Genomic DNA, 16729 nt, shown 5'->3' on the forward strand with positions numbered 1-16729 from the left:
TTTTTTTTTTTTTTTTTCGTATTCTTACTAATCAATTTCACCAGCCAAATACTCTTTGTCTTTCATGAGTGATGGATGTTACTACAGAGGACAGCTACTTCCTGACCCAAACCTCTCACTGTCAGCATAATCTCATGCTGGAAATAATTTAAATGTGTTAAGATAAGCTAAATAATACCATCTAATTCCTCCTCCATCTAACCTGCCCTACTGCGACTCACAGACAAAATCATTATTTTTTTGGTTCTTCTTGAACATTTTCCATAAATATGCACAAGGTGTAGGAATTATGATAAAATAGTGCTAGAAAGATAAGGTGTTGAAATAAAAGTATAAATCAAAGTTAGAAGAAAAACAAGGTATGCTTATATGTGGAATCTAAATCAAAACAAAACAGGAAAAGACTCAGATACAGAGAACAAACTGGTGGCTGCAGGGGTGATGGGCAAAAGAAGTACAGGGGATTAGGAGGTATAAACTTACAATTATAAAATAAGTCATGGGAATATAATGTAAAGCATAGGGAATATAGTCAATAATATTGTAATAACTTTGTATGGTGATTAAAGGTGAGTAAACTTTATCTTGGTGGTCATTTCATAATGTACATAAATACTAAATCTATGTCATATACCTGAAACTTATATAATATTATATGTCAATTATACTTCAAAAAAAGAGAAGAAAATTGAGGTATGTATAAAAAGTATAAAGAAAATCCAAGTTGCAATAATTTAATTAAAAAGTATGCAACCTCTTAACATTTTTCTGGAATGATGTTATAAAAATACACATACATATAAATAATGTTTCCACATGTACGTTAAAATTAGATATTAAGGAAGTCTACTGTTTTCCAAACCTAGGCTTCTCTTTTAAAGACTAGTGTGTGACATAAGCAATTTATTTTTAAAAGATACTTCCTTTTTATACACTAGTAAACTATCAGATCATTGACATTTCACAGTCAACAAAATATAGTTGATAATATCAGAAACTAGAAACTGAACTGGTAACAATGACTTAATCTGGACTTATATAACTAATAAAAACCAAAATCACAGTGCCCAGGAAACGCACTTAAAAAAAAAAAAAAGATACTTTGAGTATTTCTGAAACACTATGTGTCATAATGTCAAAATAACACTGCTTTGTAAATGACACTAATTACATGTAATATTTCTGCCATACAAATAACCTAGAAAGATCTCAAACAACCCAACCTAACATTTGACTGAACCATGAAGAAACAGAAAAATCTAAACAGAACAATAATGAGTATAAAGATTAAATAAAAAATCTTCCACCACAGAGAAGTCCAGGAGCAGATGGCTTCACTGGTGAATGCTACCAAACACTTAAAGAAGAATCAATACCAATTCTTCTCAAACTCTTTAAAAAATTGATTAAAAGGAATAGTTGCAAACTCATTTTACAAGGCCAGCATTACCTTGATATGTAAGGCAGATAAAGACACAACAAGAAACTACATGCCAATATCCTTAATAAACACTGATGCAAAAATCCAACAAAATACTAGCAAACCAAATGCAAGAGCACATTAAAAGGATCATACACTGTGATCAAGTGGGATTTACTCCTGAGATGCAAGGATAGGTTGACATATGCAAATCAATGAACATGACATAGCCCTGGCACATGTGGCTCGGTTGGTTGGGCGTTGTCCCATGCATTTAAGGGTTGCCAGTTTGATTCCTGGTCAGGGCACATGCCTGGGTTATGGACTCAATCCCTGTTTGGGGGCATGCAGGAGGCAGCCATTCAATGTTTTGCTCTCACATAGATGTTTCTCTCTCTCTTCCCTTGCCTCGCTCTAAAAAAAAATAAAAATAAAAATAAAAATAAAAATAAAATCAATAAAAATATATTAAAAAAAGAAATACTTACGTTGGGGCGTGTGTTAAAAAATATACATATATGATATGACACATAAACAAAATGAATAAAAATCATTTTGTCATCTCAATAGATGCAGAAAAAAGCATTTGATAAAATTCAACATACTTTTAAAAAAATGGTTTTTTTTAAAGTTGATTTTGGGGAGAGGAAGGGAAAGGGAGAGAAAGAAACATCGGTGAGAGAGAGAGACATGGATCAGCTGCCTCCTGCATGCCCCCCACTGGGGATCAAGCCCAGAATCCAGGTATGTGCTCTAACATGAATCAAACTGGTGATACTCTGTTGTATGGGACAATGCTCAACCAACTGAGTCATACTGGTGAGGGTTCAACATACCTTGATGATAAAAACTCACAATAAGTTAGGTATAGAAGAAATGTACTTCAACATAATAGAGGCCATATATGGCAGATCCTTAGCTAACATCATGCTCAACAGTGAAAAGTTGAAAGTGTTCTTCTAAAGCAGAGGTGAGGAACATAAGGCCTGAGAAATCATTTGGTCTGGCCCTGCAAAGGCATTAGGGGTGAGTTGAGTGTTTGACCAAATACAGCAGGCTAATTTTAAGTTGATAATTTTGTATGGCCTGTGAATGATATTATAAATATCCAAATGGCCCTTGGCAGCAAAAAGGTTCCCCACCCCTGTTCTAAAATTAGAAACAAGATAAGAGTACCAACTTTCACCACTTCTAATGCAACTTAGCACTGGAAGTCCTAGCCACAGCAAATTTGCAATAAAAAGAAATTAGAAGTATCTAATAGGAAAGAAAGAAGCAAGAATGTCACTATTTGCAAAAGACACGATCTTATGTATTGAAAACCCTAAAGACTCCACCAAAAAACTGTTAGACTTAATTAACAAATTCAGTAAAATTTCAGGATACTAACGCAACAAAGATCAGCTGCATTTCTATACACTTAACAATGACCTACTCAAAAGAGAAATTAAGAAAGCAATCCCATTTACAACAGATCCAAAAACAATAAAATATTAGAAATAAATCTAACCAAGGAGATGGAAGACCTTTATACTGAAAACCATAAGATATTAATGAAAGAAATTGAATAAAATACAAATAAATGGCCCAGGCAGCATGGCTCAGTGGTGGAGCATAGACCTATGAACCAGTAGGTCACAGTTCAATTCCCAGTCAGGGCACATAGAAGAATCAATAATGAATGCATAAATAAGTGGAACAACAAACTGGTGTTTTTGTTTCTCTCTCTCTCTCTGTCTCTCTCTCTCTCTAATAAACAAACAAACAAATAAAACCATACACACAGGGTAAAAAGCTCCTTGACACTGGTCTTGACATTGATCTTGGCAATGATTATTTGAACTGGACACCAAAAACAAAGGCAAAAATTAAACAAATAGGACTACATCAAACTAAAAAACTTCTACACAGCAAAGGATAACATCAATAAAATGAAAAGGCAACCTACCTGGGAGAAAATATTTGTGACTCATATATCTGATAAGGGGTTAATATTCAAAATATATAAAGAAAGCATAAAATTCAATAGGAAAAAACCCCACACACCAAAAAATCTGATAAAAATGGCACATTAATTAAATAGATATGTTTGCAAAGACATACAAATGGCCATCATATAACTAAAAAAGATGCTCAGCATCACTACTTACAGAAAATGTAAATCAAAGCCACAGAGAGAGACACCTTACACCTGTAAAAATGGCTATTATTAACAAGTCAAGAGATAGCAAGTGTTGGTGAGAATGTGGAGAAATGGAACCCTTGTGCACTGTTGCTGGGAATGCAGATTGGTGTAGCCACAATGGAAACAACATGAGGTTTTAAAAAAATTAAAAACAGAACTACCAGGGAAATGGTACCCGAAGGAGAGGGCAAGCAAAGTGGTGGTGTAATAGTCGGCACAGAGTGGCGGTGCTAGGCTTAGTTAGCCTGGTTGTGCGGCAGGGCGTGAGGCAAAAAAAAAAAAGATTCTCCATGGATGGAATTTAGTTGAAATGAAAATAGTAAAAATAAAAATGGACAGAAGAATTAAAAGCAGACAGCTTCTCCTGTTTCAATAAAATAAAGACTTATGGTTAAGGCTATACCTTTCCAGATAGTCCAACAGCTAAATCACCAGTTTCCAAGGGCACGTGCAACACCTATGGAAAACACTGAATCCATGCACATCAGATGTCCTTGACAACTCATCCCACCATACCCCTGCACAAAATTTGCTGCAGCAGCAGGCTATGAAGGCAACCACTGAGCTTCTTTTCATTACCAAGTAGATATAGTATCCCTGACAACAAAACAGAGGACATAGTATCTCTTCACAGTATCATGGCCAGCTGAGACCACGCTAAGAAAATCAGCTTGCCTACATGAAGACCCCTTCTCTTCTTGGGTAGCCAGGATTTAAAGGAGAAACACCGACCTGTGCCACTAGTAAGTGACTAACTTTTACACACTGAACTGGTACTGAGAACTGAGATGTTTTCTTTATAAGTGAAGACTGTACAACATGATCTCAAAGAACTGCACAGTGGTGCAAGCCAGAGGTGTACTGTGTGTGTAACAGATTGAGAAACAGGCAAGTTAATCTTGTTGAAAGGATTTTTCATCTTTTGTTCTATTTGCCAGTGTTAGTGTTTTGCTGGCTTCAATTGTTACCTTTTTCTGGTTCCTTCTTTTCTATTCTTATGGGTCCCAGAAATCCCTCTCCTAACCCCTTAACAGAATCAGAAAGAAGAAAATGCTAACTACTTAAATGAGAGTTCTGGGGAAGAGTGGGATTCCTCTGAAAAAGGGGATCCTGGGTGTCCAACCTGATACCTCTGGAGAGTCTTGCCTGGCAGGATAAGTTCCTTTTAAAATATTCAACTACTTGGAATCCTTTAAATCCTAATTCCTGGTTATATCCTGCTAAACTCTTAGATCCAAGCACACCGGTCTATATACCATATTTTTCTGTTTATAAAACGCTCCCATGTATAAGATGCCCCCCACTTTTCCAACCCAAAATTAAGAAATCAATATTTTAAACATTTTGCTGGTTTTCCTCTTAAGGCCTTCTTCTTTTTTGGCATCTTAAGGAGTTGTTCTTCCTGTTTTCTCCACTGTCTGATCATATACTCAGTGGGAGGCGATCCAAATTGTCTCTGCAGCTCTATTTCCATGCTCTTTTGCATAGTTGATTACATTCAGTTTGAATTTTGCAGAGTAAGACAATCACTTACTGGTATTTAGCTTTTTATTTTTTGACATCTTTATGGGCTCAGAATGCTCTGGTCCCTGTTGCATCTGCACATTCTTCACCTCCACCTCCAATTATGGCATCAGCTGATGTCAGTAACAATAAAGCTTGTGATTGGAGGAAGCCTGTTTGACAAGGTATGGGCAGCTATGCACCCTCGCGGCTCCCTCCTGGGCTGACTTCCGTGTATAAGACACCCCTAGATTTTCAAACTAACGATTTTAGAAAAAAATAGTGTCTTGTACACGAAAAAATATGGTACTGTGAGAGAGAGAGGTCTAAGACTCTCCCATTGCTTCCTTTGTGTATCCAAACTGGAACCAATTCCTGAGTGGCCACCTCTGGCTTCTTATGGAGTCCCACCTTTACAAAAGCTGCTGTCAAGTCCCAACCGGCTTTCCAGAGATCATGCCACTCTAAGTGGAGCACTGCAATTAGCCACCAAACAGTTAAGCCGAACCTAGAATGAAGCCACTCCCATCCCTGAATTCCTAAAACAGATCCCTAATTCATGTGTTTCTGGTTGTTGCTGTGGCTGATTAACTAAAAAAGTTAAGGAAACAACCTACACTGAACCCATCAACGCCACTTGCTCTTACATTGACTTCCAAAAGGCAGTTAACAAACTCCTAACTGCATCCCTGTAAAGATCCACCATTTGCTCTGATATCCCCTGTGCTTCTAATTGAGAAAGTAGTACAAGTTACACAGCCCAGAGCTGAGAAAGGTATGCCCTGTCCTGACAAGCTGAATATCTATCCAAGAGGCCCATCACTCAACTACAGAAAATACGCATTATGAGCACTCACTCTGACAGACCCTGTGGATAAAATGAGAACTTCAATAGAGAATTAGTCAAAAGGGGTAATGTTGCAAAAAATAAATTGACTATTCTCCACATTCAGTTCTCCCCCCAATTTATTATGCCTAACTGAATGGACTCTAACTAGGTTATCTAATGATTAATGGGAAGGAAAAGGTAGGCTACTACCTCTTTTGTTACCCAACCTTCATAACAGCCATTGTGGAAAGTGAGAGGTTAGCTACTCTCAAAAATACCTTCCTAAGCAAACTCTTCTCTGACATTCATTTTTAGGGAGTTAGTTGAATTAAACTGAATAACATGACAAAAGAAAATGGTGGGAATATGATTTATCTCCCAGCTTTTATATGGATAGGTCTACATATGGCATTAAACAGGTACCTGGTTCTATAGAAAATATATTTCCTGCATCTTGTCACTCAAACTTTAGTCAAGAGGAAATAAAACATATTCCAAAAGACCAAAGAAAAAAGATTATTAAGAGAGCATTTATATTTTCTATACTAACTGCTAGTGGATTAAAATATTTCAGTCTGTATGTTTCCTGGAGCAGCACTTAATGCACTTTCCCATCCATTGCAAACTTTCCAGGATCGCTTCTAACTGTAAAGAACCTTACTATGGAAAGTCTCAGCCTAATATAACCTGAAGTTAGAATTTTTTTAGTATCATCGTTTTCCTACATAGATTCGCTTTAGATCTCTCTGAACAAGAAAGTGTATGTACTCTTGTAAATGAGTCCTGCAGTGTTTATTTAGATGAGTCAAAATGTAGAAGTCAACATAAATAAAATGCATGAGACAGTTAGGTCTTTCCACACACCTGTAATAAAGAGTGAAACCTGTGTATGATCCTGGTTAACTGGACATCTAAAGGATTCAGAAAATAGATTGTGAAAGATTTATCATATGCCCCCTTATTTTAGTTTTGCTTTTTCCTATTCTCTATAACTAAGTGCTGTCTACAATGTGGCATCAAAACCTTAAAGCATTAATAGAATCATAAATTCTATAAATGTGTAGTAACTTTAGGAGAAAGAAGGATGTTTACAACCTAACTAGAGGCCCAGTGCACAAAATTCATGAAAGGGGCTCAGCCCTCGCGGCCAGGGTGGCTTGCCTCGGCCCTCACAGCCCTGGCTTGGTCTGGAAGTTCGTTTGGCTATCTGGTCTAATTAGTATATTACACTTTTATTACTGTAGAAGATGAATATTTCTGCTGAGCCTTAGTAGTCTTAAGGAAAAAAAGGAGGGGATTGCAACAGGTAGAAAAAATATTTGTTAGTGGAAAATTACTGAACTGAAACAAAATCATACTGTATTGTAACTGAATGTTATCAGAAACTGTTCCTATGTAGATGTTTTCTATGAAACTGGTTTTTAAAATGTTACAACCTGTTTTTTGAGGTGGGAAAGATAGGGATAGAGTATAAACAACAACAAAAAATAGAACTACCATATAATTCAGCAAGCCCATACATGGTTATATATTTGAAAGAAACAAAATCCGTATCTCAAAGAGAAATCTGCACTCCCATGATGATCATTGCAGCATTATTCACAATAACCAAGATAGGACAATAACCTAAGTGTCTGTCAGTGGATGAATAGGTAAAGAAAATGTGGTATACTAGTATATACACGATGGAATATTATTCACCCATAAAAAAGATGGAAATCCTGACATTTGCAACACTATGGAAGAACCTGGAGGGCATGCTTTAAAGTAAAATAAGTCAGATAGAGAAGACAAACACTGTGTGGTATGTGAAAACAAAACAAAACAAAACAAATCAATTTTTTATGCAAACTGACAGTAGAATGGTGGTTTCCAGGGGCTGGGGGTATGGATGGGGAGAAGTAGACCAAAGGTTACAAACTTTCAGTTATAAGATAAATAAGTTTACTATTTCATTTTATAACTGCAAAGAATAAAATAGTATACTGTAGCCCTGTCCAGTTTGTCCTAGTGGTTAGAGTGTTGGCCCACACTCATATATATGGAGTCCCCCAAAAATGTATACACACTTTGAATGATGATAAAATCAGTGTTTATTAACATATAGTTCATTTTCAAAATTTAAAAGAATCTACAGAAATGAATACATTTTTTTGTTAATGCCTGTTTTCAAACTGATGGCCATTCTGGTCCAGGCACTGCTGATAACTCAAAGAAATGGAATCTCAAACATCAAGAAGCATTTTGTTCAGTATTTGTGTACCCTCAATTCATCGACTGTTGCCAGTTTTGTACCGTAAACTTTACCTTTTATGTATCCCTGTAAAAAAAGTCTAGTGGCACTTTAGGATAAACTTTCTTTGTTCAAAGCTTAATCTGGTTTCACCCATTATTTAAAATCAGTTAAACCTGCAAAGAGGTGAAAATTAAATAAGATAACAAGCGTTAAAGTGTGTATACATTTTTTTGAGACACCCTATATCAGTGATGGCGAACCTATGACACGCGTGTCAGAGGTGACACGTGAACTCATTTTTTTGGTTGATTTTTAGTTGTTAAATGGCATTTAAATATATAAAATAAATATCAAAAATATAAGTCTTTGTTTTACTATGGTTGCAAATATCAAAAAATTTCTATATGTGACATGGCACCAGAGTTAAGTTAGGGTTTTTCAATATGCTGACACGCCGAGCTCAAAAGGTTCGCCATCACTGCCCTATATTTTTGTTGTTACTGTATTTTTTGTTAATCCTCATTGGAAGTTATTTTTTCCATTGATTTTTAGAAGAGAAGAAGGGAGAGAAGGAGGTGGGAAAAGAGAGAGACAGAGACAGAGAGAGAGAGAGAGAGAGAAAGAGAGAGATCGCCATGAGAGAGACAGATGGATTGGTTGCCTCCCACATGCACTCCAACCGGGGGCCAGGATGGAACCTGCAACCTGCAACCCAGGCATGTGCCCCTGACTGTACCAACACTCTAACCACTGAGAACACGGGCCAGGAATCACTGTATATTTTTCTTTTCTTTTTTTGTTAATCCTCACCTAAGGATATTTTTCCATTGATTTTTAGAGGTAGTGGAAGGGAGGGGGAGAGACAGAAAGAAACATCCATGTGAAAGAGGCACATCAACTGGTTGCCTCCCACATGCAAGCAAGGTACATGCCCTTGACCAGAATTGAACCCGGGACTCTTCAGTTCGTGGGCTGACATTCTATCCACTAAGCCAAACTGGGCTCAATGTTTATTTTTTAAATTGCATTTCAGTACTTATGTTTTTCTCCCTGGAAATTTCACATACATTTCTTTTTTTCATTTGCTCATGGTAAGAGAGCTAAGAGGGAAACAAGTAACCTATAAGCAAGCCTGTTTGACTAAAAGTCTTAAATATATTTCTTATAAGAGGTATAATGATGCTCTTTGGTATCTTGTATTTGTACAAAATAATTATGACAAGTCATTGGCTAGTATAATGTTTCAGATCCTTTTTTTTTTAAGTTGAAAATATTCCTTGTTTAAAATATTACTTGGCTTACCTGTTGCATGAAACAAACTAGCTTCTACCCTGTGGGGAACTCTTGGTGGAATTTTCATAGATGCACGAATCTGGTAAAAACTAAAGCAAAAGAGACAAATAAACCATTTCAAAAAACATTTAAAATACGCAATGCCCCAATTTCTATACAGTTATACATAATAAAGTAATAAAGTCGGTCTGCTAATATCAGTCTCCCATAACATTTACTATTGGTAGAAAACAAAGTATGAGATCCACAGATCAAATATTAGTGTGGGATAAAACCCAAAGGGAAATCAGTATATTTAAAGATAAATGGGAAAAACGTTAAGAAATATATATGGTATTTCTTACTCAAATGAGAGAATGCCATCACAATCAGAGGAGTTAATAAGGTACCTAAGAGTTTCGTTGCTTTATTTATTTTTTTTTAAAGATAATAAGAATAAATTATTCTTATGCACAATTTTGAAAAGAAAAAGAATTATAAATGGTTTTTAAAAATTGATTTCATACTATAAAAACCTACCCCCTCAAAACAAATCTCAGATGTAACATGTTCTCTTTCTACTTGCCTAAAGTTTAGTTACTGCTTAATCAGTTCTTTATCATATAACAACAATGGTGGCAAATTAAACACTAAAATATTTAGAAGAGCAGGAAAAGAACCATAATGAAACATGCACAAGAAATGTTTCCTCACATTCCATTTCCATTTACTCCTTATTGGGCTATATTTCCAATGTTATTCAGTAAGATATTTATTGATGTTATTTTTAAATTATCACAATAAAATATTGTATAGGAATTACTTGAAAGTTTAAGTTTCTCATCTCAGTATCCTAAGTAATCATTTGATATATCAGAAAATAAGCTAATGAAGATATTTTTATTTCCTAATAAAAATTTAGGTAGTTTATGTATGTTTATCTACCACACAAGCTTGAAATTAACTAGCTTAAATGGTAGAAGTAGTAAGGATCCAAGTAGCATGAAGAAAAGATGTAAAAGATTTAAAAAAAAGATAAATCAGAATAGAAAAAAAGAGTAAATTATATCCTTGAAAATATTCTTACAAATAAATCAAGCCTTATATCTAAAAACAGTAAGCCTCTCATCATTAGATTTTTAAAAGATCAGTAACAATATTCTTCAAAAGTCCTCAATTGATAGGGAACCAGATTGTAGAATAACAAATTAATAAAAGCAGTAATTATACATGCTATATTTATGCTGGTTGACAATAAAAGGGAAAGATAATTCACTTAATCCTTATACCCAGTTCCAAACCTCCAATTATTTATAAACTACCTCCAGTAGGATATGTTAAAGAGGAAACCACAGGCCCAAATAGTTATTTATGTTAAAACCCATCACAAAGAACCTAGACTTAATACCTAACCAAACTGCAGTTTCAACCTTTTTAGGAATGTTATCTTAATTGGTTAGTATGGAATTTTCTGGTCACTACCAATGAGGTAATCTGTCAAGCAGGCCCTCTCCATCCACCAAAGGAAGCTCAGGCAATCTGATAAGACTCCTTCTTTCCTGTAAGATAACCTTACCTGAAACAATCCTTTCTTTTCTTTTCTAAGAACTTTCTTGTCATAACTAGTTTCTGTCTAAAAGCGTCTTCCATATTGTACAGCTTCTGGGGCTCCTCTCTATTTGCTAAATGGGATACTGCCTGATTCATAAATCACTCAATAAAGCCAACTGTTGAATTTTTATTCGTTAACAGGTATCTCATTTCAAACTCAACATATCAAAAATGAACTAATCTTGAGTCCCACATCAGTCATCCTCTTCAACTTCATTACTTATCTCAGTATTTCTAATATTGTCTAAGTCAATGTGATTTAAAACTTTAGCGTTACCTTTTAAATCTCACATTACAAAGTCTGTATCTGTAAAAAGTCGAGCAATGAACTGATATGCTCACTGCCTATTTCAATTAATTAAAAAAATTTTGCCATATTTGATTAAACAGTACTTTTTCCCTTTGCTGCTATTTCAAAGTAATCCTAGACACCATGCAAATCCATACCTCTTCATATATATTCAGTGTTTTCTCTCAGCGTCATCCTCTACATGGAATCAGTCATTAAATCCTACTATTTATTCCCCAAAATGCCTCTGGAAATTAATTAAGGTGTGTGCCAGGTTGATTTTAAAAATGTTTCCAACTTTTTCACCCATCCCTGTTTCTACATCTCTTGCAATGTGACTTCCATTAAAAAGTGAGTGTAGTTCCAAACCCCTTAAATCTGGGCTGGCTTTATGACTTGTTGTGGGCAATACAATGTGGCAGAAATGACAGTGTGCTAATTCGAAGCCTAGGTCTTAAAAGGTCTTCTTATACAGTTTCTTTCACTTTGGAAACCCGCTTCTTCCATGAGAATAAGCTGGAATATGAGAGGTCATGAACATAACTGAGTCCATCCAGGTGAGGCGGTAAGGCCATTTTGCATCAACTAGCACCCAGCCAACCTACCAGCTGAATGTGAATTCATGAGTGAGCCCAGAAAAGATTAGTCAAGCCAGCCTAGATCAGCCAAACCACTCAGCTAATTTATAGACTTAAAGCAAAAATAAATGTTTATTGTTGTGATGCCACTGAGGCTTTGTGTTTGTTGTTAGCTGCATAACTGTGGCAATATATAACTAATACAGAAATTGGTATCTAACAAAAACTTAAAAATATGTGACCCCTTGACCAGAATTGAACCCGGGACTCTTCAGTTCGTGGGCTGACATTCTATCCACTAAGCCAAACTGGGCTCAATGTTTATTTTTTAAATTGCATTTCAGTACTTATGTTTTTCTCCCTGGAAATTTCACATACATTTCTTTTTTTCATTTGCTCATGGTAAGAGAGCTAAGAGGGAAACAAGTAACCTATAAGCAAGCCTGTTTGACTAAAAGTCTTAAATATATTTCTTATAAGAGGTATAATGATGCTCTTTGGTATCTTGTATTTGTACAAAATAATTATGACAAGTCATTGGCTAGTATAATGTTTCAGATCCTTTTTTTTTTAAGTTGAAAATATTCCTTGTTTAAAATATTACTTGGCTTACCTGTTGCATGAAACAAACTAGCTTCTACCCTGTGGGGAACTCTTGGTGGAATTTTCATAGATGCACGAATCTGGTAAAAACTAAAGCAAAAGAGACAAATAAACCATTTCAAAAAACATTTAAAATACGCAATGCCCCAATTTCTATACAGTTATACATAATAAAGTAATAAAGTCGGTCTGCTAATATCAGTCTCCCATAACATTTACTATTGGTAGAAAACAAAGTATGAGATCCACAGATCAAATATTAGTGTGGGATAAAACCCAAAGGGAAATCAGTATATTTAAAGATAAATGGGAAAAACGTTAAGAAATATATATGGTATTTCTTACTCAAATGAGAGAATGCCATCACAATCAGAGGAGTTAATAAGGTACCTAAGAGTTTCGTTGCTTTATTTATTTTTTTTTAAAGATAATAAGAATAAATTATTCTTATGCACAATTTTGAAAAGAAAAAGAATTATAAATGGTTTTTAAAAATTGATTTCATACTATAAAAACCTACCCCCTCAAAACAAATCTCAGATGTAACATGTTCTCTTTCTACTTGCCTAAAGTTTAGTTACTGCTTAATCAGTTCTTTATCATATAACAACAATGGTGGCAAATTAAACACTAAAATATTTAGAAGAGCAGGAAAAGAACCATAATGAAACATGCACAAGAAATGTTTCCTCACATTCCATTTCCATTTACTCCTTATTGGGCTATATTTCCAATGTTATTCAGTAAGATATTTATTGATGTTATTTTTAAATTATCACAATAAAATATTGTATAGGAATTACTTGAAAGTTTAAGTTTCTCATCTCAGTATCCTAAGTAATCATTTGATATATCAGAAAATAAGCTAATGAAGATATTTTTATTTCCTAATAAAAATTTAGGTAGTTTATGTATGTTTATCTACCACACAAGCTTGAAATTAACTAGCTTAAATGGTAGAAGTAGTAAGGATCCAAGTAGCATGAAGAAAAGATGTAAAAGATTTAAAAAAAAGATAAATCAGAATAGAAAAAAAGAGTAAATTATATCCTTGAAAATATTCTTACAAATAAATCAAGCCTTATATCTAAAAACAGTAAGCCTCTCATCATTAGATTTTTAAAAGATCAGTAACAATATTCTTCAAAAGTCCTCAATTGATAGGGAACCAGATTGTAGAATAACAAATTAATAAAAGCAGTAATTATACATGCTATATTTATGCTGGTTGACAATAAAAGGGAAAGATAATTCACTTAATCCTTATACCCAGTTCCAAACCTCCAATTATTTATAAACTACCTCCAGTAGGATATGTTAAAGAGGAAACCACAGGCCCAAATAGTTATTTATGTTAAAACCCATCACAAAGAACCTAGACTTAATACCTAACCAAACTGCAGTTTCAACCTTTTTAGGAATGTTATCTTAATTGGTTAGTATGGAATTTTCTGGTCACTACCAATGAGGTAATCTGTCAAGCAGGCCCTCTCCATCCACCAAAGGAAGCTCAGGCAATCTGATAAGACTCCTTCTTTCCTGTAAGATAACCTTACCTGAAACAATCCTTTCTTTTCTTTTCTAAGAACTTTCTTGTCATAACTAGTTTCTGTCTAAAAGCGTCTTCCATATTGTACAGCTTCTGGGGCTCCTCTCTATTTGCTAAATGGGATACTGCCTGATTCATAAATCACTCAATAAAGCCAACTGTTGAATTTTTATTCGTTAACAGGTATCTCATTTCAAACTCAACATATCAAAAATGAACTAATCTTGAGTCCCACATCAGTCATCCTCTTCAACTTCATTACTTATCTCAGTATTTCTAATATTGTCTAAGTCAATGTGATTTAAAACTTTAGCGTTACCTTTTAAATCTCACATTACAAAGTCTGTATCTGTAAAAAGTCGAGCAATGAACTGATATGCTCACTGCCTATTTCAATTAATTAAAAAAATTTTGCCATATTTGATTAAACAGTACTTTTTCCCTTTGCTGCTATTTCAAAGTAATCCTAGACACCATGCAAATCCATACCTCTTCATATATATTCAGTGTTTTCTCTCAGCGTCATCCTCTACATGGAATCAGTCATTAAATCCTACTATTTATTCCCCAAAATGCCTCTGGAAATTAATTAAGGTGTGTGCCAGGTTGATTTTAAAAATGTTTCCAACTTTTTCACCCATCCCTGTTTCTACATCTCTTGCAATGTGACTTCCATTAAAAAGTGAGTGTAGTTCCAAACCCCTTAAATCTGGGCTGGCTTTATGACTTGTTGTGGGCAATACAATGTGGCAGAAATGACAGTGTGCTAATTCGAAGCCTAGGTCTTAAAAGGTCTTCTTATACAGTTTCTTTCACTTTGGAAACCCGCTTCTTCCATGAGAATAAGCTGGAATATGAGAGGTCATGAACATAACTGAGTCCATCCAGGTGAGGCGGTAAGGCCATTTTGCATCAACTAGCACCCAGCCAACCTACCAGCTGAATGTGAATTCATGAGTGAGCCCAGAAAAGATTAGTCAAGCCAGCCTAGATCAGCCAAACCACTCAGCTAATTTATAGACTTAAAGCAAAAATAAATGTTTATTGTTGTGATGCCACTGAGGCTTTGTGTTTGTTGTTAGCTGCATAACTGTGGCAATATATAACTAATACAGAAATTGGTATCTAACAAAAACTTAAAAATATGTGACACTGACTTGGAGACCAAAGTAACAGGGTTACAGAGGCAAGAAAAACGAGGAAACTATAGAAGACTTAAAAAATGGTAACCCATGTTATGCAGTGATGAAACTTATGTAAATATAATGTCAGCAATAACTTAGAAGAATTTAGAGAATGTATCTAAGAAATTTTTGTACCTTAGCAAGCTAATTTCCAGGCAGAATGCTAAAAATGGCACTGGCTGCTCTTACCGAAATATAAGATTTTGCAAGAAAGAGATAAGCTAAAGAAACAAGTGATCATCTTATAAGCAGAATCTAAGAGAGACCAGGACTTGCTGGGTTGGAATATAAAACTGTTTCCCTAAAGATTTTTCAAAATAAAATGCAGCCATGGACAAAGATCAAATCATGGGTGTGGCTATAAATCCCTTTCTTAAGATCTCTAAAGGAATTAAGGCAGTGTCTAAGTACACATTTTGTTTGACAAGAGGGTTAGGGAATTTAAGGGCATGATCCCACAGAATTCTGATCCCCCAGGAGTAGTGACTACATCTAGAGAATAGTCATGCCTTAAAATACAACTGTGAGTATAGGTTTCATGGAATGGGTTATATAAAAATATAGATACCCAAGAAAAAGAAAAGGAAAAAGAAAAGAAAAAATAAAGAAAAATATAGATACCCATAAGTTTTAAATTTTATTGGCCAAAGAACCACTAGCCTAGACACCTTGTCTGGTCTTATAACTTGCTTAGCCAATAGAATGCAGTGGAAGTAACAAGTAGGCCTATTCAAGGTGCCTTGGCATCCTCTGCTCTTTCTTGCACTCCTGCCTCTGTCATGAGAAGCAACCTCGGCTGTCCTACTGAGGGATGAGAGATCATGTGAAGCAGAGCAGAGCACAATTGTTTTATACAGTGGGGCCTTGACTTACGAGTTTAATTCGTTCCGTGACGGAGCTCGTAACTCAAATTACTTGTATGTCAAATCATAAAGTGAACGAGTGAGACACGTGATGCTGGGCTGATGTTGTGGCGTTCACTGTGACGTTCACTGCGCCAACTAGCGGTGGGGTATCTGAAGCTGGCTCGTAACCCGAATTTTAGCTCGCAACTCAAAGCAAAAAATCGGCCGAGAGACAGGCTCGTATCTGGAAAATCCCGTTAGTCGGGACACTTGTAAGTCAAGGCCCCACTGTATTTTTAACAAAATGGCAAAGCCAAGCCAAGCAAAAACAAACAAACAAACAAAAAAACAACAGATTTCTCTCATTCTACTCCTGTTAGTCATAGCTGCACTACTACCATTCTTATCTTAGTACAGATCTTTGGGTATATATCTTGAGTAAGTGCAAGCACCTTTAAACTTTTCTGTCTGCTTCTATTTCTTATACACAACCAACCATCAATCTAATATATCACAATCTTCAGCAAGTTAGTAAGTCCTTATTGTAATAACTAGAGGCCTGGTGCACAAAAATTTGTGCACTCGGGTGGGTCCCTCAGCCCAGCCTGTGCCTTCTCGCAGTCTG

At 35.3% G+C, this 16729-nt stretch overlaps 1 protein-coding gene and 1 pseudogene across 12 annotated transcripts in view; one reads left to right on the top strand and one right to left on the bottom strand.

Moving 5' to 3' along the window:
• Positions 1-16729, bottom strand: part of FAM135A (family with sequence similarity 135, member A) — a 112603-nt gene that overhangs the window by 83759 nt on the left and 12115 nt on the right. For 7 of the 12 annotated variants that reach the window (XM_014547363.1, XM_014547361.1, XM_014547360.1 and 4 more), the window contains exon 1: positions 9476-9577. The exons of 1 other annotated variant lie outside the window; for it this stretch is intronic. In XM_014547363.1, coding sequence (XP_014402849.1) covers positions 9476-9533 — 58 coding nt within the window. In that variant the 5' untranslated portion in view covers positions 9534-9577. Of the gene's footprint in view, positions 1-9475; positions 9578-16729 lie in introns of those variants that run through there. 4 more of the 12 variants (XM_014547367.1, XM_014547366.1, XM_014547369.1 and 1 more) reach the window with 1 other exon arrangement.
• Positions 4485-5847, top strand: LOC102258052 (annotated as a pseudogene).

The sequence above is a fragment of the Myotis brandtii genome, unplaced genomic scaffold (assembly GCF_000412655.1).
Source record: "Myotis brandtii unplaced genomic scaffold, ASM41265v1 scaffold471, whole genome shotgun sequence".
In the NCBI taxonomy this organism is placed as follows: domain Eukaryota; kingdom Metazoa; phylum Chordata; class Mammalia; order Chiroptera; family Vespertilionidae; genus Myotis; species Myotis brandtii.